Source organism: Sinohyriopsis cumingii, chromosome 1 (genome assembly GCF_028554795.1).
Source record: "Sinohyriopsis cumingii isolate HCF-2022 chromosome 1, ASM2855479v2, whole genome shotgun sequence".
NCBI lineage: Eukaryota > Metazoa > Mollusca > Bivalvia > Unionida > Unionidae > Sinohyriopsis > Sinohyriopsis cumingii.
Window position 1 is genome coordinate 76,727,318 of NC_142961.1, and position 24,712 is coordinate 76,752,029.

The 24,712-nt window shown below is 35.6% G+C and overlaps 2 protein-coding genes across 2 annotated transcripts in view; one reads left to right on the forward strand and one right to left on the reverse strand.

The window, feature by feature from the left end:
• LOC149807158 (microtubule-associated serine/threonine-protein kinase 2-like) overlaps positions 1–24,712 on the reverse strand; it is a 346,090-nt gene that overhangs the window by 285,709 nt on the left and 35,669 nt on the right. The gene's annotated exons all lie outside the window — the stretch shown is intronic.
• LOC149807159 (uncharacterized) lies at positions 2,975–6,949 on the forward strand. The gene is made up of 2 exons (XM_089962873.1): positions 2,975–5,583; positions 6,226–6,949. The coding sequence occupies exon 1, from the start codon at positions 2,995–2,997 to the stop codon at positions 5,104–5,106; it is 2,112 nt and encodes a 703-aa protein (XP_089818999.1). The 5' UTR covers positions 2,975–2,994; the 3' UTR covers positions 5,107–5,583; positions 6,226–6,949.

The window sequence follows — 24,712 nt, forward strand, 5'->3', positions numbered from 1 at the left end:
ATTCTTCAACAGGTTTCCATCTGTATACCATCACTCGAGTCTCTACCTTTCAATAAAATCGAAGATGGAACTTTCATAGCCATAGATGATCTTGTAAAGTTCCTTAAATCTAACCATTCGATTCATGACAAGAAAAAAATTGTGAAGAAAGAAAATATTGTACAAGAATTACAGCGACATGATACTGGGATAATCCAGAGAGAAGAAAAGAATTTGGTTTCTTTGTCGTCTTTCTTTCGATATATGTTCCATCACTATGATGACTTCCAGGTTTGCAAAGTGGTATGTGATGAACTCTTAGAAAAACAAACACAGTCTATATCTTCAAACAAATGGAATAAATCAACATGGAACCTTTATCAACAACTAGCGTCTGTTGAAATTTTAAGTTTGGGTCTGTATGAAGAAACAATTAATAAGCTACAACTTGAAGGGCTGAAGATTCCATCTTTAATTATTGATTATAAAACACAGTTCACCGACAGCGAATGGAATAAAATTCAATTGTTCGAATGGCATTATAGTTCCTTTTGTAAGAAAGAAGCATCAGACTATGAAGATGAGCAGGAAAGTAAATGGGAATTCTTTAGATTATGTAAAGAGTTGGCAGAAAAAGAACAAGAACTCAATCAGTTGTGCTTGAAGGTATGTCAGCGGAATGTTGCTCGAAAGTTTGCTGCTGATGCAATAAATGGAATTACTATTCATCTTGAAAGTATCCATCGACCTGAGAAAATAGAAACCGACACAGAAAATGCTCTTAGAGACATACCTGCTCCTCAGTTTCAAAATATTATTTGTTTTCAGTGCACAAATGTGTGTGCACATAAAGCAGGAGTACACATTGGTATCGAATTGCAGGAATTGCAACATAATGTTGAAATGTATGATGATATGTCTCTGATAGTTCGTGCCTCTCTGAAGAAAAGTCACAATGTTTATGTGCCTGTCATACTCTTCTTTCCCAAAGGCTGCCTTCCGCCTGGTGAGCGTTTTCTTGCAAGAAGTCATCTAAAATCTGGAAAACTCCAACCTCATTATGTGTCACTTTCATCTTGTTTGGATGACCAAGATCTCCCAGAGGAATATAGAATTCTTGACTCCTTTTGCTTTCAATGTTTTAAAGAGGAGAAACATTGGCTTGCTGATCCCTTAGATATGAACCACTTTCAAATAATGAGAGAATGGCGCTTGTACGTTCCTTTACCATTCCAGTGTTTATTAGAACAAACACTACTGAACAAAGACAGCCTCAGGCGTCGATCATCAGATGATTTCTACACATCAAAACTATCCTCTTTATATTGCCATTTCGATTCATCACTGAACATACTTAACAGAAATTACAGTGGTCTCATACAAGATATTGTCACAGATGAGTTGTTCATCAACTACTATAACATCACATCTGTTTTTTCCATCACAACAGCTACCAGTATGAGTCAAAGTCTGCGAAATGGAGACAGACGTCTTAAGAAAGCTGCAGATCCAGACCTTTGTCACTTTAAAACGTAGATGAAACCATATCCACTTTGCTATATAAAAGCAAGTGATGTCTCATCTTCTGAACATTTGGTTTGTCTCAGAGACTGTCATCTTATATTTTTCATGGACAATTTGGTCCAGCTCACCATGAAAACTGACCCACAACCTGGTGAAAGGAGAATAAATCAACTATGCACCCTGTCCATTACAATCAAAGGCATTCCAAAAGATTGAAACGATGTATTAACATGGCATCTTCCACTGCGTGAAGAAAAAGAAGATTGTGCATGCAAGGAAGCACCACCGCTGGAAAAAGAAGATCTAGAATGGGTTCTACTAAAGATGACCTCTGATGAAGAGTGTGCTTTTGAACGTTTTCAGCAGCGAGCTAAATGGGGCCTGAAATACATATGGACAAGACTTACATCATTACAGCCCTTCACAAACATTCTAGGCAAAGCGGCTTCGATGGAAAATTCAGAATTTCAGGAAGAAAACATGGATCTAGATGAAAGCTTTTCATCCTTGGCCATTCATGATTTGGAGAAAATGGATAAAATTAGTAATAATGATAGAACGGAAAACTTCCCACCAAACATCTCCAGTGAAGATATAGAGAGCATTAATGGAGCCATTACCTCCATTAGATCAGTTGACAGTAATGGGGATACAATCGAGGATATGAAAAACATCCAGGTTGATCCAAATGTATCTTGTGATTTGTTACCATATACTGATGTCAGTGATATAGATGAGGAGGATGTACATCCAATGTATAAAGATAAAATTAATAAAAAAAGAGGAAAAGAAGACGAAGAGGAGGAGGAAGAATATTCAAATATTAGGATAAAAGTTGGTGCTAATAAAGATATTCTCCAAGATGTTCAAGCCCTCCTTGAAGAAATACAGATACCATTTATGACAAACAAAGATGAAACTGTTGTCTGCAGTACTGATAGTAGCATACTAGAGTATCAGGATCTAAACAACACACCATCACAGCCACTATTATGCCGCCATCCTCCACCCTCCAGTGGTAGAGATGACGACATAACCACATTGAAAGTGGTTCTGATGATTTTTTGGAGAGGCTGAACTGAGTGAAACAAATGATAAGGTTCTGTTTGCACCTGACTACAAGATTGCCAGAAATCTTTTTAAGCTTATAGATGGGAACAAAAAGTATGCAATATTTCTTCCAGAATTTCAGTACTGCACTTGAGAAAGTCTAAAACCATCAATTTAATATCAGCTTATGAAACATCAGGCCTCATTCATATACTGAAATATATGAGAGATGATGATATTGAAAAAGACTGCAGTAAATTGGTAAGTATCGAGAACATCGAGACAGCCACGCGAAATGTTTGGCGATTGTCAGCAGCTTTGCATATCTCGGTTATCATCACGTTTATCAACTCGCTACCACATTCACATGCACAGGAGCTGGAAAACAATTTGTGTGATCAGGTGTTATCCGTCAGCCAGCTTGAATTGAGATGGGGACAAATGTTGAAAGAATTCATTAAGAAAACATCCACTGAGAATAAAACGTTTTCCCTGCATATTGATATAATGAGGCATTGTGACGAAATTGTAGCCATCGCCGTTGCTGAAAGACTAGGAGGAAAAGATGGATACAACTTACTACTGGCCGGTGTGAAGTCTTCACTTCCGTTCTCATTCTTAAATGGAGCTTCCAGTTATGCTGGATTTTGCACACGGCTTTTGATAGAACATTACAAATCAAGTCACTTTCACAGACAAATGAAACATGCTCTATTCAGTACCTCTCACAATGGTAGTATTGTCAGGTTTGGATTAGACACTGCTCGAGAGATTGACCACAGAGATGCAAAGAAATGTATTCGACCAGGGGCCACACTAAGCAATGTAATGATAAGGATGTCCACAGTAGACGAGCAGAGACAAGTCCATAAAGTAATCCAGTCTGTCATCTCAGGAGAGGATGCTTCAAAGATTAAGCAAGATGAGAAAAAAGATGAAGAGATAGCATCCAAAATTTCAGAAAGGTACATGGGAAGAAAAGCCAGTGATAATGACTTGGGCCATATTGTAAGAACAGTTGGTCTGATACATCGAAGAAATGGAATGTCATCAAGTTTTGATCCCATTCTAAGAAATGTATATCACAAGGAGAATCCAGAGGTTCAGCAAGAGATGTTAGATTCAACCACAGAAGAGATAGGAACATTCATGATTCACAGATATGCAGCAAGAGAGTGTCTATTGGGTATGACACTTAATGATTGTCCTAACATTGAATTGATAAACGGACCCAAACATCTCATTAACAGAATAAAAAGATCAAAAGGGTCAACAATCAAGAGGACTAAAGGCGTACCAAAAAATACATCATGTAAGAGCATGAAAGAAAAAAGCGAGGAGAAAAGAAAAAGGACAGTAAAGAAGATGACAACGATTGTGGACTGTCTAAGCTCTTCCATGAATACTTGTCAGTCAATCTTTAAGCCAGATGGGACAAAATCATCCACTAATAAATCAGCTGGTGTGAAAATAGCTCTTCTCGAGTTGATAAAGAAAATATCTGATACCAGAGCTACAAGTGAGCAAAAGGTCGATTTGCCAGACTTAGATGAGTTCATCCTAACAGATTTCAAAGCTGTTCCACCGACCATAAAGGAACAAACGAAAGCTTCAGTTGTAGAATTTGCCAGTGTGAAGTTCAAGACATCAGCTTCGACTGGAGACCAGTACTTAGAGTACGTATCAAAGGCAATTCTTCACAAGTTGATAGGACACCTTCCAAATTTACGTCACATTGTTATATGTGAGGAAAAATATTCCTTCACGCCAGACACACTAAAAGCACATACAAGAAAAATGCGGGATTCTAAAGGAAAAATATCTATCTTACATTTGAAGGAAGAAAAAGAGGTGATCAGTGAAGATAAATTTCACAAGCCCTCTGTTGTGGGAACAGCGACCGGCAAGAAACTTGTAAGTTCCTATTTAGGCAATCACATTGATCAGCTTCTTCTTAAGCAAAATATTATACTGGATATAGACAGTGAAGCTCTGCTGACAGCATGTCATTGCCAAGAGGTCCCCTGCACATGTTGTCCTTTCACAACACCACTGAGAGTTCGATTTACTTCCGAATCAGGAATTGTTGGTATTGAGAAGCTGTCTAACATCAGGCAGAGAAAGGGAGAAGCAGAAATGGCTCAACTTGATTGGATGAAGGAGCTTGATGCTGAGTTGTCTGATGGAGATTCTGTTGTCAACTTTGTATCATCAGCTGATATCGACACAGTCCTAATTCACCTATTTGGTATCAGTCTCCACTGGAAAAGAAACCAAACTGGAACCTTTACACGCCCTGTTTATGTTTGGCTACAGAAACAAAAGCCTGAGCTGTACAACATTTCCAAAATCATAGAAAGTATTGAAAGATACTTCAATAAGAAGTATTCCGCGGCTCTGATTGCCATCATTTTGTGCATGGGAGGAAATGACTTTTTGCCACGACATTATGGAATTTCACACGAAAAGATTTTAACGAAAGCCATTGACAATCAAGGTCTTGAGCTTTTCAAACTCTTTCACATGAGACAGATGAGTCAATTTCATCCATAATGCTAAATATTGATGCATACATTTCCTTTTAAAGGATTTGTACTGTCCAAAGATCTACAATGCAGCTGCATTGTCCTTTGAAGAAGTAAGGCAAATGACAATCAAAATGCCTGGGAAAGAATTCCGACATCCACAAACATGGATGCCCCCGGAAAGTGCCCTGAGGAATTTAGGAAGCCTTATTCAAGTTCAGATAGATTATTTATTGACTATATGGTGTCACGAGGCCGCTTTGCCAGATCTTCTTCGATACTGTTGTATTTCCATGTGTCCAGACGGTGAAGTTTATTACAGTTTTGGAGATGATGTTCATGTATCTGACAAAGAACAATTATTATCAATACCAGAGGAGCTACTCCAGGAGAAAATTAATTGTGCGAAACAAACTAGAGTACGAACATCAAAGAAATGTGCCTTGCATGATACACCATGCAAACAGAATCCGAGAAAACGACAGCCTCTAATGTCAACTCCAAGGTAAGCATACAAACATTTTTAACTCAACAAATTTCTTTTTTCTCTCTTTCTCTTTCTTTTTGGGTTCTCTATGAATAAGCTGTGCAGTTGAATTTGAATTGTAATTAAGCACACCACACATGCATACATGTACATTGCCGTTATACACAGTTTAAATTATTCTATTTGATCATAAAATGCTTCAGTAAGGTTTATCAGATAGCTATTCATAAAATAAACAAAATTATTTATAGATCATTTTAAATGTATAGCTACTTCTCATAGATTTCTGCTTCTCATTTTTCCTGGCAACATCTTTGAAAGAAAAACTGTTAACTTAGCCGCTAAATATGGGGAAAATTTGTACTGGACTGTTTTGGTCAAACGTCACATATCAAATGGCCAATTGTAGATCAATTTACATTTTATCAACATCAGTACTTATTTTCCTCAGTAGATACATTCTTCTTGGGACAAAAACTTTGCATGCATCTGTGTGTTAATTATCCGTATTAAACTGATTTATATACCTTACCGTGGTGCATCTATATATACAGTTTTGAGGAACCCATAAATCGCATTCCATCAAGATCTATTTTTGAATCTAAGTTTCATTGTTTACCATACAGCAGTGTACTTGCATGAATTTGTGTTCTTTTCCAGAAAGATGAAGTTTTCCTAGCGATCAGCAACCAGACGTTGTAAAACACAACAAATAATGTACTACAGGACTTAGAAAGGAATGATGAAAATATTGAATGGCCATTAAAGTCCAGTGCAATTCAGATAGGATAACGACTCATACCTTAAAAAGGAATTCATTTGAAATGGAAATAACACACAATGTGGACAGTGTACCCCATAGGGCAGCATTTTGAACAGTTGTAAATACTATGCTCAAATAATTCTAGGATCTTGTAATAAGCATGGATAGACGCATAGTTGATATCGTACCATAGATGTTACCTCTGATGTGTTCTGGTTCAGATGTACGAAATGTTTATGTAAACTTTGACAATACTTTTAATTTACATATCATCATTTGGAAAATAAATATCAGATTCGTTCATTGGACTTTATTAATTTACATGGACTATTCATAAAACCATATAGAATGTTTCTATGTGGCTGGAAGAAAAAAATCATATGAAGTAATAAGCCTTTATAGTACAGTAATGAAATGCATATAAAACGACACTCATTATATTGTCCAAACACTTGCTTCAATTGCAATATTTGGAGGTTCTGTGAACTAATAACCGGGTTCATACAGTAGTTTACACCAGCCTGGAAGAACTCATCAGGCTCACACAGGCATGGGCTTGGGATGTTAATAGCAGAGGGCTATTCAGCTGGGGTGTCATATTACCTTGGATAGAAACTATCCAAATTTTTGGGGCCTGTCCTATGAGTATACTATCAAGGCAATATTATTCAAACAAGCGAAAGTTTTATTCAAACATAAACAACAAATAAATGATGTTAACATCTGACTGCCTCAACTGTCAGAAGTCTAAATAATTTTTTATCAGAATAATAATAATAATAATAATAATAAAGACTTTATTTAGAGAAGGTAACTCAGTTAGTTACAGAACTAATCTACCTTGAGGCCTTCTATCTGTTATGTACAATATATACAGTATATACAACATGATGTGAAGAATCTGGCTTGACACTAAATAATTAAGTAATTTTAAAATTCAAAGTATCAAGCTTGGAACACATGCACAAAATATAAAATATCATCCTGCATTTAAATATTCAACTATGAAAATGATGCAAAATTACAGAAAAGAAGGCTATATTATCTGTACTAGAACTGTTCAATTTTCTAAAGATTTCATCCATTTAAGACACTGATTATGAAAAGAAGAAATGTTAGGAGCCTGCCTTATGTCACTGGGAATGTTGTTCGATATCAGTAGACTAGTATATTGAAAACATTTTTTTAAACAATTCCTTCTTTGGCCCTGGTACAATGTAATTTTCACTTCTTATGGACCTTAAATTTGGAGTACCATCAGCATCTCTTTGGTGAAAGATGTTGCTCAGATAGACAGGAATGGCTTTTCTGGATACTTTATATATCAATTTGGCCTTTCTAAGAAATATTCTTTCATGTATTGTTAAAACCTTTATATTATTCGTTGCATCCTAAAAATTGTCTATACACTGATCTAGAATTAAAGGCAAGCCCTCTTTTGGAGTCGTAAAAGTGTTGTTATGTTTGAATTAGGGGTATTACCCCAAATTACATTATAGTAGTCCAGATATGGCTGAATATAACTTTTATAAAAGATTACCCTATACTGAAGAGGAATGTATGTTTTGATTTTCCTCAGTAGCCAAAGATAAGAATTAGCCTTTTTTGAAATATGTTTAATGTGAATAGACCAAGTAAGATTGTTATCTTTGAAGACACCAAGAATTCTATCTTGTGAGGTCATATTAAGGCCCACGTTGTCAAATAGAACCTGGAGTTTGTCACTATCTAGCCTTGCTCATTTTTGTTGTGTTGTAACTAGTAGGGCTTTCATTTTTTCTGTATTTATGATCATACTGTTTACCTTGCACCATACTTGAAGTCTGTTGAGAGTATCTTGTAAGTTATTTTCAAGTACCATTTTGGTTGTACCCATCTCAGACAGTGTAGTATTAACTCATTAACCCCTGGCAACGAGTTTACATGGCAGGAGGTAGTAGCCTACTACCAAGCTCTGTAGCATCAAGGTCATGTAAAATACACTAAAGTGGGTGGTATTATAGAAAGGTAGACAGATGTAGCTCTACAATGATAAGTCCTAGTTGCACTACAAAATACAGAGGGAAAAACCTGATTTTTTGGACCCAATTTTTTTCCACCAAAAATTTTCCTGTGGTCAGAATCCGATTTTGTGTCTGGATTTTAGACTTTTTGGCCTCAGATCTAAGGCAGACCAGTATGAACTGCAAACAGATGAACCTTTGCAAAAAGTAGGATAAGATGGGCATTTGGAACAAAGAGTGACCTCGATAAGAAAATAATGGGTCTGTTATGCAAAAAAAAAAAAAAAAAAAAAGAACTCCAACTTTCACCATTCTGCTCATGCGCGAGCAAAATAGCCAATGAAAAACGATGTTTCTAACACAACTAGGCATTAGGTTATTGGAAAATAAACTGTAAGTTGATGTATTACGATGCATTCAGAAATAGCTTTCAAAATGTGTTTCCTACTTGAATTTTAGGCGAAAATGACAAAAACCTCCAGGGGTAAATGTGTTTAACATAAGACGTTCAGCATTCACTTAAGTACATAGGTTGGGTTAGAAATAAACATATCCACTATATGCCCCTACCAATGTTATTTTGAGCTTTATCATGAAAACCCAGTTGTATTGAACACAGATTTTGCTATAGTACCGTATATACTCACTGATAAGTTGATTCAAACTGCAAAGAACAAAGTTCCAGACCTGCATGTACTGGCAGATCTGGGTTTGTGCAGTTTGCATTTGAACTAATTGTAAAGTCGAGTATATACAGTAAATGTATGCTTTATGATGGAAGATCTTCCAAATCCTACTGCTCTAGGACATTTTATTCTCAGTTACCATTAATCTGTGTATTGATCTGCAGTCTCAACCATTGGTAATATAGCAATGAAACTGCAGGGCTAAGGTAACCACAGCAACCATACAGTTTGTAATGATTGGGATAGTTATAATTTCTTGTAGGGCCACACACATTCAAAATCAGTGTTTGTCATTGTGGATAGCAGGTAAAGAGGTTGAGAACCAGGCAGCTTAATATATGCTGTAGCCCAGGGAAGGCAATTTATTATGGAACTGCTAGCTTTCAGACTCCTCTTTTTCTTTGCTATGAGTCATTAATACTTTAAATACTAATGTACCAGTCTGTTTTAAACTGCAAATAACACAGACCCATATCTACTGTTCTAGCATACAAGGATCTAAGCTATTTGCAGTTGGATCTAATATATTATATACTTGCTTACAAGTCAAATCAAACCACAAACAATAAAGACCCTGAGATCTGCAATAGCATAATGCACCTGCAGATTAGGGTCCATGTTTCTTGTTCAACTAAATAATCCAAACAAACTGCATAAAACCAGATCTGCCAGTGCATGAAGTGCCAGGATCTGGGTATTTGCAGTTTGCAGTGGGACTTAACTTATAAACGAGTATGAAAGGTATGCAAGTATATATAGTACTTGTTCATCTCTAAAATTATGCATTTCTTTTTTTTTTTTTGGAATGGCACATAATACTCCCACACAGTGTTGAACAGTCTGGAGGACTGAAATATCTGTGCAGGAAATGTGTATCTTCTTTCAGTCAGTGACCATGACCTTGGACCTTTTTCTCCCCAAACTAGTAGGTTTCTTCCACACCCCTAATGTAAAGCCAGCCATGCATGAACTTTGGTCCTGGTCTATGATGTAGAACTTTTTTTTGTGCAGAACATTTTTCTTCTATCATTTCCAGTGGCACTGAAGTTTGACCTTTTAACCACAAATCAATAAGGTTCTTCCTCAACAGCAGCACCAAGCCATCCACAAAGTCTGGTGATGTAGAACTAATCTTATTGTGCTGGGAAGCATTTTTCTTCTTTTTAGTCAAATAAACCATTTGCCTTTGTCCCTAAATCAAAAGGTTTGTTCCTTACCAAGTTCTATTGGCAATGTTAACCTTAACATGACCTTTCATGATAAAATTCTTCATGTATTTGTAGATAACAATCTTACTTGGTCTATTTCACATGAAACATAAATTTAAAAAAAGGGTCAATTCTTATCTCTGGCTACTTGAGAAAATCAGAACAATCATTCCTTTTCAGCAGATCTTAAATAAGCTAATTCAGCCGTATCTGGACAAATGTAATTTGGGGTGATGCCTCTAATTCAAACTTAGCAAAACCTTTAAGACTTCAAAAGAGTGAGCATGCCATTTCATTCATGATCAGCAAACAGACAATTTGCAGGCTGCAATGAATAATAAAAATATATATGAAAGGAATCTTTAGAAAGGCCATATTTATGTACCAAGTGGCCAGAAAGCTATTCCTGCCTACCTAAGCAATAATGTTCTGATTATCGATTATAATCAATTATTGGTTGGTTGAGTGAACTGATAAGATAATCAATTCGAAAACTTAATAATCGATAGTGTGGAAAGGGAGACTACTTCTTTTTAGATGCATGCAAAACACAAAGGTTAGTTAAACTCATATAAATGGTAAGCTGTATAGGACTTCCAATCCACTACAACTTACAAAAACATAAGACTATACCATACTCTGGCAGGTACAAACTTTCATGATTAGGAACATATAGTTATGATCACATGATTTTGCTCTTAAATTGTTGAATTTATCAATTTAAACAAATTTTGATGATTTGTTTCAGTGTTAAATGTATAATACTCTAGTATTTGTAAATAATGACAAGCAAGAAAACCAAGTCCTTCTGTAAAAACATCACATATGAATTAATAGGTTTTGGGCGGTTGCAACAGTTTTACAGTTGCATAAAACTGATAGTCATAAAAAGTTGCTTTCATTTAACAAAGTTGCAGAACAAAAAGAACACCACACAATAGAATAAAATGTAACATTCTTATCAAGTTAAAGTATACATGTCATTAAAAGAGATTACTCCTGTACATTTATTAACATTTTGAACTCTTGGACAAAGATATAATTGTATAAATTTGCTCTTGGCAACCAATTATAATCAACTGTCAGTTGGTTAAGTGGAACCAATTATGAAATTTTGATAGATTCCCATCATTACTAAGCAGTATCTTTCACCGAATTCATGTAGATGTTGATGGTACTCTGAATTTAAGGTCTGTTAGAAGTACAACTTAGCTTATAACAAAACCAATGAAGAAACTGTTTAAAAAGAGCTTTAAGTTTACTGGGCAAGTAGACTGGGAAACATAATTCCCAGTGACATAAGAAAGAATGCTGGTATTTCTTCTTTTTATAACCAACATGTTACACTGGAAAAATCCATAGACAGTTGAACAATTCTAAGCAATATAAATACTGTATCTCCTTGTTTTCACTGCTACAACATCTTTTCAACAGAAGACCTTTTCAATACAATATATAAAACTAATCTTAATTATGCAACAACTTACCCATCGCTATTGTGCAGCTTATATTTTTCTTACCGAAAAACCACTGTCCATTTCATGTGAATGCATCCTCCAGATAAGAGGTGTGTGTGTGTGTGCGTGTGTGTGTGTGTGTGTGTGTGTGTGTGTGTGTGTGTGAGAGAGATTTGGATTTTCAACATAGCTTTAACAATTTTTCAGTCGTATTGCTACACTGTCTGCAGTGAGGCAGTTTATAGTGATGTCTAGCACTGAGGCATCATGCCGCACACATGTAGCATGATGTCCCACCCAGTCACATTATCCTGACACCAGGCTGACCAGTCCTAAACAAATAAGAGGAGAATTGTCAGTATAATGCCACGCACATGGCACGTTACATACCTAAAAGGGTCAGCTTTTTCACAGATGACAATCCCACCAGGACACTGGAGCAGAATGGAGAATACCATTTCGCAAAAGTGACAATTAAGTATTGCAAAATTAAAATACGTTTTACCCACTTCCAAAAGTGCCGCAATAACTTACCTATCGCTATTGCACAGCTGAATTTGTCAGGCTGGTGATCTCATTATAAATGATAAAAAAACAAAAAAAAAGAAACAGAATGAGCTGACTAACACTGTCATCTTTCAGGGCTACATCTTGTGCTGCAACAATAGGTCACAGAGAAAAAAATGCCTGCACATTGTTGTGCTAATGAATGTAGGTAAAAGGAGAAGGTAGTGTGGGAACACCAAAATGCTTCCTTCATGATATCCTCCAAAGAACAGTGATTAAGGTAAGCCCATGAGGCAGCAATGGCTTTAACCTCACAGGCTTGTAGTTTCATAATGGAGGGGTTCTGATCATTAAGGAACTGATACACTCTTCTGATTGTGGTGACTTTTTACCATGAGATAGTGGCAGCCAAAATGTCTACAGAGCCTTTAACAGGAAGGGAAAGACATTTCCTACTCTTTCTATTTCTTTTGGAGGCCAAAATACAGAAACAGAGATCCCTCACTCTGCATAAGAGTCTACATTGTATCCTGATCATCCCAGCACTGATTTGAGTAAGACTGAGGATCTCTAAAAGAAATGGAGTTACCAAAAGTAAATGATTTTTTGCTGAAAAATCCAGTTGACAAAAGAATTAAATAATGATTAGACCAGAAGCAGCCTCACATGATAGACAAGGAATCAACTGCATTGAGTCTTCTCACAGACACTAATGTCAGTAAAAACAGTCTTGAGTGTGAGGTCCTGAAATTAGGTTTCACTCAATGATTCATAGAGGGTTTTTCTTAAAGACCATAAAACAATCGACTCCATCTGGCTGTAAAAGTGAGGAAGAAATGTCTCTGCAGCTCAAATACTTCATAAGATTGGTAAGTTTTGAACCCAAACCAATTACCGTGCCCTGAGGAGAATTTAAGTGTGTTGGAAATGGCAGTTCTATTGACCTTGATAGTGGATACTAAATGTCTTTTGTTCTCAAACAGAAAGAAAAGTAAATCAGCGACAGAAGTTACAAAGAGACAGTTAGGATCAATCCAGTTACAGAAGATAATCCAACTAGCATCAATGACAGTGGATGTTCTTGTTGTTGTTATGGTTTTTTCAGCACATGATAGGCTCTATATACATAGCAGCCAGTTTATTTAGTGGAGGAAGAACAGAGGAAGAACCAATGATACATGTGAAGCTACTGGCAAGATCTCACACATACCCACATTGTCAGAGGCTGAGACTCAAACCCACACTTGAAGAGGTAAGCTGTAGGTGATCTGAAAAGGTGACTGCCTCAAACCACTTGGCCACCCGGAGTCCCAACCTTTGATGCCTGAAAGATGTAACTGGCAATTCAGCCTAAAAACTTGTTCTGGCTGAGTAATCTCTTGAGATGAGCAAAGCGAAAAGGTGGATAATCTGTTGGCTGTTCTGAAGAATGGATCCCCAGTGTTTTGACACAGGATCCCTCCTGTGAGGTAAAGACAAAGGTAGATCAATCAATAGATCAAGAAGATCACTGAACCATGATTGCTGGGGCTGCAGTGGAGCCATGAAAATGTCATGAGTTGTGTTCTGACTTTTTTGAAGAACTTGATATTGCAGATGAAACGGTGGGAAGGCATATGTAAATAGTCGACCCCACTGGTGGCTGAACATATCCACTGCCCAAGCTCCTTGATCTGGGAAAGAGAAATGTCAAAAGGAAGTCTGTTGTTGAGCCTGATCGCAAACAAGTCCACCAGGAGTCTTCCCAAAAGTGTGAAAAGAGTCTTTGTTACACAGTGGTGAATAAACCATTCTGTGAGGATGGCTACACAACAACAACAACAACAAATTTCACTGATCTTTCTTTATGTCAATTTATTTTTATATGGAGATCAAGGAATATGCTAGTCTCTTATTGCCCTTTCTTGTTAGATTGATAGTTTGGTAAAATATGGGTACAGTGCAATGCCCATGATAACTATGCTAACAACAAAACAAAATCATGATCTAATAATTAAGTCTCCCTTGTTTTTGTAATAACTTTGACATGACCAGTTGTTGTCAATAACATGTAACACTGCTTAGTTTATCAACAAACTAGAATCTCCATTTATTCTGGTTATCTTGGTCACCATATTTAGTTATTACAGCTATTATCATAAATAACAATTTACAGGCATACATACAGTAAGCCATTCCAATGTTAAAGTTCAATGACCTATCTGATCAAGTATGCAGTTCAGGATACTGATAGACTTGTCTCTTCATCCTGTTTGAAGGGTGGAGTTGATTAAGACCTGTTTATTATTATATTCTTGGGGGAAAAGCTTCCTTAAAAAAAAAGGTTATCTTGACCCACTTGCCTAAAAGGTACATGTAAATTGGAAACAAAGATAAGCTATATTCTGAATCCCACCCATTTTAGCCAAAAATGTCTTTTAAGCAGAATGGATATAATTGATTCCTTATTCACAAGGTCCAGGAACCAGTAAAATCAAACTGGGACCATTTAATTTCACTGAGTAAATGTCCAAGTCTTGACAAATGCTGTTGTTGTTGTTGTTGTTGTTGTAGAGTTTAACGCCATTTTTCAGCACATGATAGGTTATACATGGTGGCCAGTATTAATGGTGGAGGAAGAACCCCGGCAAATCCCCAGGAAGAACCACTAACCCTTGAGAAGCTACTGGCAAGCTTTCTCACATATCCACACTGGCCGAATCCGAGATTCGAACCTATGCATACAGAGGTGAGATGGCAATGATCGGTAATGGACAGCACTTTAGGCCACTCGGGGCCCCTCTTGACAAATGAATACTCAGCATAAAAAGTATTATTATAAGAAGTGTGTTTAACATATTTTTTAAGTATATCATCTGTTTTTTTAAAATACATGTACAGTACATTCACAACTTTTTTTTTAAATGGTTGCAATATACTGAAAACAGATTGATAAATTACTTTCAAAACTGTATCTGAAACCAGTATTAATGGTGGAGGAAGAACTCGGGGAAAACCCTGGAAAGAACCACCAACCCACGAGAAGCTACTGGTAAGCTTTCTCACATATCCACATTAGCTGAATAGGAGACTCAAACCCACGCAGACAGAGGTGAGATGGCAGTGATCAAGGTCTGTGATCTAGAACCAATCACACTGTTTGGACAACAAATTTCTGCTTATGCCAATTACACTGACCTTTGAACTTTTGACCATAAAATCTAAAGGCTTATTCTTTTCCAAAGCTGCAAAGATATCCACAAAGTACGATCCAGGTATGTCATGTATAAGTAAAGTTTTGATGTAAAAACCATTTTCTGTTATCATGACCTTGACCTTCAACTTATTGACTCCAAAGCCAGTCATGTTCTTCCTTACTGTAAGTGCACGCTCCAACATACAATAGGCATGTAAGAACACAAAAATGTCACAACATAAATTTGTTTTTCTCTCACATTGTTTTCAAAATACCTTATATTTCTATGTCATATTTTTCCCATTACCCAAGCAACCCTGAGCATAAACTCTACAACTAGCTGCTGTACCATTTGCCTAGTGTATCAATGTCTTCTTAAAGTGCAGAATTTCTGACAATAATATATCAAGGTACATGTTAAGACTTCAATGTTACCTAATGTAGGTGCCAGATTGTCTTTGTGCTTGCATGTTGGTGGAAAGGAAATAGTCTCCCATTCCCTACAAGGAGTTTACAGAAGTTTTAAGATCATGTTACTAAATGCAAATATATATATATATATATATATATATATATATATATATATATATATATATATATATATATATATATATATATATATATATATATAAGAAAGAGACTCACACTGGCTAAGGACCACTGAACTGCATAATACCATCACCCAAATACAATAATTATAATAATAATAATAATAACAACTTTATTTTCCTGAGGGTAACATGTTATGCACTATATCATATACAAATATTCAGAGCTGAAACGAATAACAGAACAAAATAATCAGATTACTGCTTTTGTGAATTGATAATTTACATACATCTACAACCGGCTTGATGCCTGTATCCTGCAGATGAAAACATTTGATTTACTCAGGTCTTATCCTTCATCTTGCTTCACAAGAGTCTAATTTTGTCATCACAGAATTTCTCAAATGAATTTGGGAAAGTCTTGGGAATACATTTCAACATGTTACTGGTTATAAATATTTAGTTTTAAAACAAAAATAGCCGGCTAGAATGATTTTCTTTACTACCAAAGACAAAGGTCTAAAAGGATGAAAACATAGTCACACACCTACTAGAATGAGTTAGATAGCAGTGTTTGATTGGTTTAATGGTTGAATGCCAGCAATAACGTCAGTTTAGAATTATCAATAGCCAAATTAAAAATCAGTATTTAAATATTAATCTCTTTACCTAGTGAGTTTGGTAGCATTTCAAAAAAGAAAGAAATAAGGCAAAATGTTAACTATGCAATGCTGAATTAGTTTACAAAAGAACAACTTCAAAACTGCTAAATCACCTGAAATTCAAACTCTCACCCACCCAAGGTCTAATCATAACTTCAAAATTTTGAATAGTCGCATTACTCAAAACATTGTGATTTTTATTTGTTCTCAAACACATTATAAAAGACAGTAATATGGCAATTTGATAAAGAAGATGTTATAGATTAAGGGTCATATCAAAGAAAAGAAAGCTATGTCCAATTTAATTCAATTCAAATGGCCACATGTCCATGTAATTTTCGTTGTGATTAAGTCACCACCCTGGGAACAAATTTTAAGATGGTTCCTGCACTTAACAAAACAATTAATCAGGTGTTACTGTCCTTCTTGATCTAAAATAATATCACAACTTTTCATCAAGTGCTTTCCAAATTTTCCCATACAAGTGGATTGAAAAATTTAACACTAAGTGACGCTATCCATGCAATAAACATAGCACATAATTTACTCTTGCATACATATTTATTCAGCCATCCACAACATGTACTAAAATAATGGTCTGTGATTATTTTCCCTTACTGTCTTCAACTGTGTATGCACATAATCAGCATGCAATTGCCACAGCAAATATAAATGAGATAGTACCAGTATAATTCAGTTCCACTTTTGAAAAAAACATGTTTGCAAGACAATGTTGATTGTTGCTCTTAAACTTACACTGAAAGGAAATGACAACTGAAAAATGCAAAAATTGCTACGAATTTCAACATGTATACTCAGTGATCAGTGCAGAAAACTTGAAACCAGAATGATCCAGGCTCTAATCCTATGATCTTAGCAGCCCTAGTCAACTACCATGGCATGGCCTTGGGCAAAGTATTTTACTCCAGATACCTTAGCATGATTTAACTTTTACTTGCTGCTTTGCCATAAAATATGAAACTTGTTTAGGAACTTATCTTCAAGCGTTGCAAATTAGAATTAGGTATTTTTAACATGCAAAAATATGGGAACAAAATCATGTGTCAGCATTTATTTTCTGTTTCATACAAAACTGCTTAAGCTGTGTGAAAAGACAGGCCCATACCTGATGTCCGTCCAAAAAGAAGTATTTATCCACATTTTTGCAAATACTTTCACTGGATATCAGTGTCTAATAATAATCCTGCACCCAACTTGAAGACATACTGATTAGACTGGCCCATAGTCTCATCAGACTGAATTACCATATTTATTAAAAGACAGGCCCATACCTGATGATAAGCCCATCCAACAATGCATTTATCTGTGTTTCGGCAAATACTTTCTATGGATATCTGTGTCTAATAATAATCCACACCCAACTTTAAGACACATTTCTTAAAATGGTCTCTTCAGTCTGAATTACATTATTTATTCAAAGACAGGCCCATACCTGATGGTAAGTCCATCCAACGATGCATTTATCCATGTTTTGGCAAATACTTACTAAGCATACATGTGTCTAATAATAACCACACACCAAACTTTATGATAAACATATTAGGCTGGTGTAATGTGTTCAATTATGAATAAGTATTGCACACTTAAATTGAATAAATATAACGTTAAAATAATAGTACAGTCGAGCCAGCAAGGTTTTATGGGCAGGGTCACCTTGACCTTTTCCCAAGTCAGTTAGTACATTTCGTAGGTGAGAGAGAGACCAGCTTCAAAAGCTAATTTAGAATTGACCCAGGCATCACAAAGCCATCCTGGGAAAGTAAACATTAAGATGCCGACCATATCCACCTAATGGGAACGTCATGTTGAATAGTCATTTAATAAAAGGAAGCTGGTATGTGTCGTATTTCTCAGATTCACTAAGCTGTCAAAATTTGACAAAAGTAATAATTATCTTGGGGAACAATTAGGAAAGACTGATTACGATTGGTCAGTTTAACTTAAGGAGTACACCCTGAAAGAAATGTTGAATTTAAAGTAACGACATTGGGCAAATTTCCTCAGTCTGAGATTCCTGCAAGAGAAGCAAGACTCATCTGAGTCCAGGGAAAACTAACAAGTAGTTCTTTCTGTTAAGAAAAGTAAGGGAACCAGGTGGCTGTCTTGTACGCAAAGACAGGCCTTTAGTGCTAGGACACATTTTCTTGGAAAGAATTTTCTATTTTGTTTATTTTGTTTTATGCAAAAGTGTTTGATATGCCTTTGATCCATAATATGCATTGTTTATTCGATTTCATGGAAATCTGTTGCTATTCTAGAGTTGTTTAAGCAATTTATTTCTTAAATTTTACAGTTATTAGTTCATTGATAGAACTGACTGCATGTGATCCAAATTTTCAGATGTGTATGATTTCTTAAGGTTATATGAATTAATTTCCTTTGTCTGTTAGGACAATACTGATTATTATGAGTTAATGATAATTGCATATTTATATCTGGTTATGTAGTGCTTAAAGAATCTTGTAGGTTAGGGATTGCAGTGAGCTAGAAGTTATTGAGTCTTATGCAATAGTAATCGATAACATATATCTTATTGAGTGGAACTGACTAGGTTGGATGCCTAAGGAATCCCGTGGTAGCATAAACAGAGATGCAGGAATGTTTGCACCACTCACGTTAATTTATGCTCAGTTGCTGTGAAGCACTGGTGATGGCCTATCGAATTAGGACAGACTTAGATGTACATTACAGGGGTCATTTGTAGTTAGAGATAACCATTGTACCTTACTCAAAATACAGTCTAAATTTTTAAGGACCATTAACCATTAGGATCACCTTATGTCAGAATTTTTGCAGTATTTCAATAACTATCTTATGGTTTCTGAGTAACGAAAGTGAGAGAATTTTATATACATATAGAATGTGATACAAACAGAGACTGAGTGGTAATCTTGTCATTCAGGGAAACAGCTCTCTGGAACAGTCCGAAAGACGAAGTCCGGCTAAGAGATCAAGCAGTTAGGATAGAAGGATCAAGAAAGATCAAGCGTATACACATGATGGTGGGAGCATGTGGGATACAAGGAGACAGAAAACAACACTAGGTGATGAAAATCAGGTACAGGCATTGTGCTCGTTTCACCACTCTCATTGTCATGATGAAATGAATCAATAACAACACTGGTATGGAACTTCTGTAACATAAATTTGCTTAAATTGAATCTGACACTATTAGTTTATGTCATTGATTAAATTGTTATTCTCTTGTCTAAAGGGGGCTTATGTTGCCATATTTCTTCTCATAGTTATGCTCAGTTCTCTGCTGATGTTCTATCTATCCACTCACACTGGGCAATAAAATCGAGGGAGGTCATCCTCTAGATGACAGCCAAATCTAATTAACCACCACTCTTTACCAAGAAGGAACATTGTTACAGGTGGCCAATATTCTTATCATGGGTGAAATATTGTAACAATGCCTGACAACACAAAACAGACAAGGTTTGTATAGATGGAAGATTCATGTAAATTTTGAAAATGGGTCATGCTGCATGGAAGATTCATGTAAATTTTTAAAATGGGTCATCCTGCATGGTTTATACCCAAAGGTACCCACTGTAAATTTGTGTAGAATCTTGTTTGTGAATTAAACTTCTGAATGAATTACCATATTTATTAAGACAGACCCATAGCTGATGATGGTCTCATCTAGCAATGCATTTATCCACATTTTGGCAAATACTTACTATATATATCTGTGTCTAATACCACACTCAACTTTATGACAAATTTATTAGGCTGGCACATGGTATCATCAGGGGTGAAATACTATAAGAATGCCTGACAAAGCAAGACAGATATTCATGTTCAAAGCTCATGCTAAGAAGTTGTTTATCCATAACATCCTGTGCCTGTGATGTGCCAGGTTTTCAGACTAATTAAACATTCTAGAAGAATGAACTGGTGTGAAATCTCCCATTTAAAGAGCCAACCTAAAAGTCTACAGCACCTGAAGCTTTCATTACCAACTGGAAGAAAATAACAAAACAGCCTTCATTCATATGCAGTTTTTACTTAATGCAATCATATTTTGGTTACACATATTTTGGCCTAACAGTTTTCATTTTTGAAATGAATATATACATTGAACAGACAATTATGGAGTAGGGTACTTGTCTCCAGTCTGGACAGAATCCTGTCACTAACAGGAATTCCCAACACAACAACCCATATCTGTTGCAAATTGCATTGGAGATTAACAACAAGTTTACATAAACAATCAAATGTTATGATCTGTTTGTAACCTTGTACCTTTTGTATCAATGGCACTTGTCCTGCAATCTACCTTGTGGTAAAAGTAGACCATCATGTCACTGCCCAGCTGCCACCATATTGTTTTTGGATATGCTTAGTAACATGTAGTAATTCACAAGATAAATGCAAAAATAAAGTTGTTTTTATTTGTATGTCCCTCACTATGTAATGTTCTGATGTAATCAACTATATTATATGAGTGTACAATAACAATTTTGTACATTTTATTTCTTGTTATCCTTTTGTATTGTTTTCATTCTACATTGAATAAAACTTGTATGTGCAAATTAAAGGAATGAATACATATGTGTGTGCGTGTCCCAAATGAATGTGATGAAACCAATAATATTCATTTCTATCTACTCTGTGCCCTTTTCAGTTAGTTTTTGTGTATAAAATGTGTTATCATTTTAAGGGTGGCTTTTGTCATTAGGGACAGCAGTTTTTGTATTGCTGTTTCCATCAATACATGCATACAATTATACATCCCGAAAAAATGTAATTGTAGTATATCTTTTAATTAGGAAATGTATTATCCAGGTAGTATAAATAGAATCAACCAGTGCCGCTCTTTTCAACACCATAGCTCTAAAGAATATAATGCATCCTTATATCTTCAAAACTGTCATTCAAAATTATGATTTGTTTGTGCAACTAACATTAAAATAAATATATAAATTTTCTCTCCTCTTTTCTTAATTTTGTTACCAATTAACACATCAGAATCAGAAAAGGGTAATAAAATCATTAATGCATAATATAAAAAATCGACAAATAAACAAAAAACAAACACTGAAACATTTTTTTTAAATATATGGAATATATATGCAACATTTCTAGATTTTACATGCATAACAAAACATCAACTTAATAGAGTGTAATTTTACGTGCTAAAGAAAACAAAACAAATAGTCACTTTTCTTTATACACCACTCTCTATTTACATGTTAAAACAAGGAATCACATATATGAATACTTCATAAAAATTATTTAATTGGAGGGGAATTAACTTGGAATTTTCATCTCAAAATATTCAGGGTATATGTATCGGTCATGAAATGAAAGCAGTTTGTGTATTACCGTATTTGCCGTATATATTGGGACATGATAAAGTAATTATTTTTCCCCTGTCCCAGAACTTATGATGAAACCTTTTTCACCTAAATCATGTCCCAAACTTAAGAAACAAAAATGTTTTTTTATTGAATTTGTGCCCTCTCACTACATGCTGCATTAAAATAGATAAACAAAACACTTATATGACGATACAGTGAAAGAAACTAACTTTGTATTGTTATCATTTATTCCTTTTTTTTCATCATGAGCATCAAAGAATAAAATATATCCACGAACTCCATATACGTAGCGTATGCATCCATTCTGTAGTGTGTACCACTCATGTCCGATAATGCATGACACATTTGTTCATTTATGTGAACGTTGAGTACAACTCATGTTTGGTGATACTCAAAGGTTTGAATATGTTTTCTGACTGAAAACTGGATCCAACAAAAATCCCAAACAAGAGGGAAATAATCAAATGATCACTTGAAGACAGCTGCCATTCATGCATGACATGGTATTAGGTGCAAAATAACCAAGACTGAATTATATCCACGTCAACTATATAACAGTATCTCGCAAATAAAAATCATTATTTGAAAATAGATTCACTTGAGTGCAAGTGACTATCTTTTTGCTAGCATGGGTTACAAGCAACATTAAAGCAAGTTATTGTTGTGTATACTATTTACCCACAGACATCAATGCCCGTTTGTATTAATTATAACTACAGATGCCAGACAAATAGAAGCCTGGGTGGTGAACAAACACAACTGGCAGCAAGCAGTAAAGTCATTGTTTGAACTTACAGACAGGACATCAAAGACAAAGCGTATTTCTGAAGCAAAGGATGCCGACCTCAGAAGCTGACTTTGACTACTCTGAAGCTGCTTTTTTAAGGAATTTTATTACACAGCAAGCCAACCTCGAAGGCCGACTTTTGCATGCAGAATTTTTTATTTTTTATATATATACAAAGATGGCAGAGATAAGGAAGTTAATGTTGGTTCCTTTTCACTGCTATTCATGGAAATTTTGAAAATAAATTGAAACTAAGGAACAATTTTTATAGTGCTTCGTGCATGGACACAGATGACCCAGCACTGGCCTGAAGATTTGGAGAAAATAAAATCATTTGATGAATTTGTGAAGGCCAAAAGAGAAGATGATTTTGCAGACAATATGATAATTAACATGGATAAAATTCTCCTGTACTTTATCTCATTCCTGGATAGACTGACAATAAGATGGGGGTCAAAAGTTTGAGAATTAGCACGACTGGTGCAGATTTTTACAAATCTTACTTTAGTCCTTGCAGTTTCTGCTTCAAGTGATGTGTTCCTCTAATGATAATTTTTCATGGCACAAGAAAGCTAAAAAAAATATTCATGTACTGAAAGAATGGATCGTATGTGTGCAGGAGAAGGGTTGTGTTGACGTCAGATGCTGCTGCAGTGGATTAACAAGTTTTATCTTAGGTACAGTTTTATATTTTTTTAAATAAAATTTCAGTTAGAGTGCATTTATCGACATGTAATTTTCAAATGTTTTTTTTTTCCACAACTTACGACTCGAAAAGATGTGTCCCAGAACATACAGTGCACACAAAACTTACTTTAAAAATTAATTTATGGTGTCTCAACATAAATGGCAAATAAGGGTATACGGTTCTAGAAAGATTCATCAAATCGGATTATATGATTTATATAGTCTGCAGGCTTAACTGCCTCTGTAAATTGGAATGCACATCGATACTCAGATGAACAAATTTAGCTCCTGGTACATGGTTTTCAGTAAGAAAAATAACACAGAAAAGATCACTTAACGACATTATGCTGGTTCACCTTGTGCAAATGGCTACTTTTAGAAAATGATATCACTGCATGTGACGTTTCACCAAGGTAAAATGTACAAGCACCATTCCTATGATACAATGGTTCCTCATGAAATATATCCAGTACAGACTTGTTCTTTAAATGTAAAACTAACCCGGAATTATGTGGCCCCAAGTGGACATGTGGTCTACAGTGCTCACTTATACAGATCACTCACACATCTCACCCTGTCCACATGTTCGAAATCTGGGCTCAACCAATCATGTGGGTATGTGAGAAAGCTTGCCAATAGCTTTCCAAAGCCCAGTGGTTCTTCCCAGGCCCTTCTTCCACCAAATATGCTGGCAGCCATGTACAGACTATCATAAGCTGAGAAATGTATTAAACCAAACAAAACAAAACATAGAATTGTAAGTTAATTTATACAGATGATAATGGTTGATGCACTGGCACTACTTGCATTAGTGTCTATGTCAACCATTCATCCAGAACAAAACTGTAGAACAAGACCTGCTGGCACATTATATAATTTATATGACAGTAAGTTCCATAATTTATGATGGCATTCAAGATGTGTCTGATGGCAAGGGTTTTTATGTTTTAATGTCATAACAAACAATGTTGAATAACTCTGTTCCAGCAGGGAGCTGCCATAGCTCAGTTGGATCAACATCAGACCCATTACCAAAAGGTCATGGGTTCAATATCCACCCATGCCAGTTCAGGTAGGCATGCTCAGTGTGTCCTTGGGAAAGACACATTGCTTCCAATTCCTAACCATGATATACATGAAGTTAATTATGTGTTAAAAATGACATTAAAACCAACAATATGTCTACATGAGGGGAAAATATCTCACATAGTTGGCAGCCCATACTAACACTGTTGTACAGGCTAGTTGTTGTTGTTGTGGGTTTAACACTATTTTGCAGCATGTGATAGGTTATTCATTGCAGCCAACCAGAC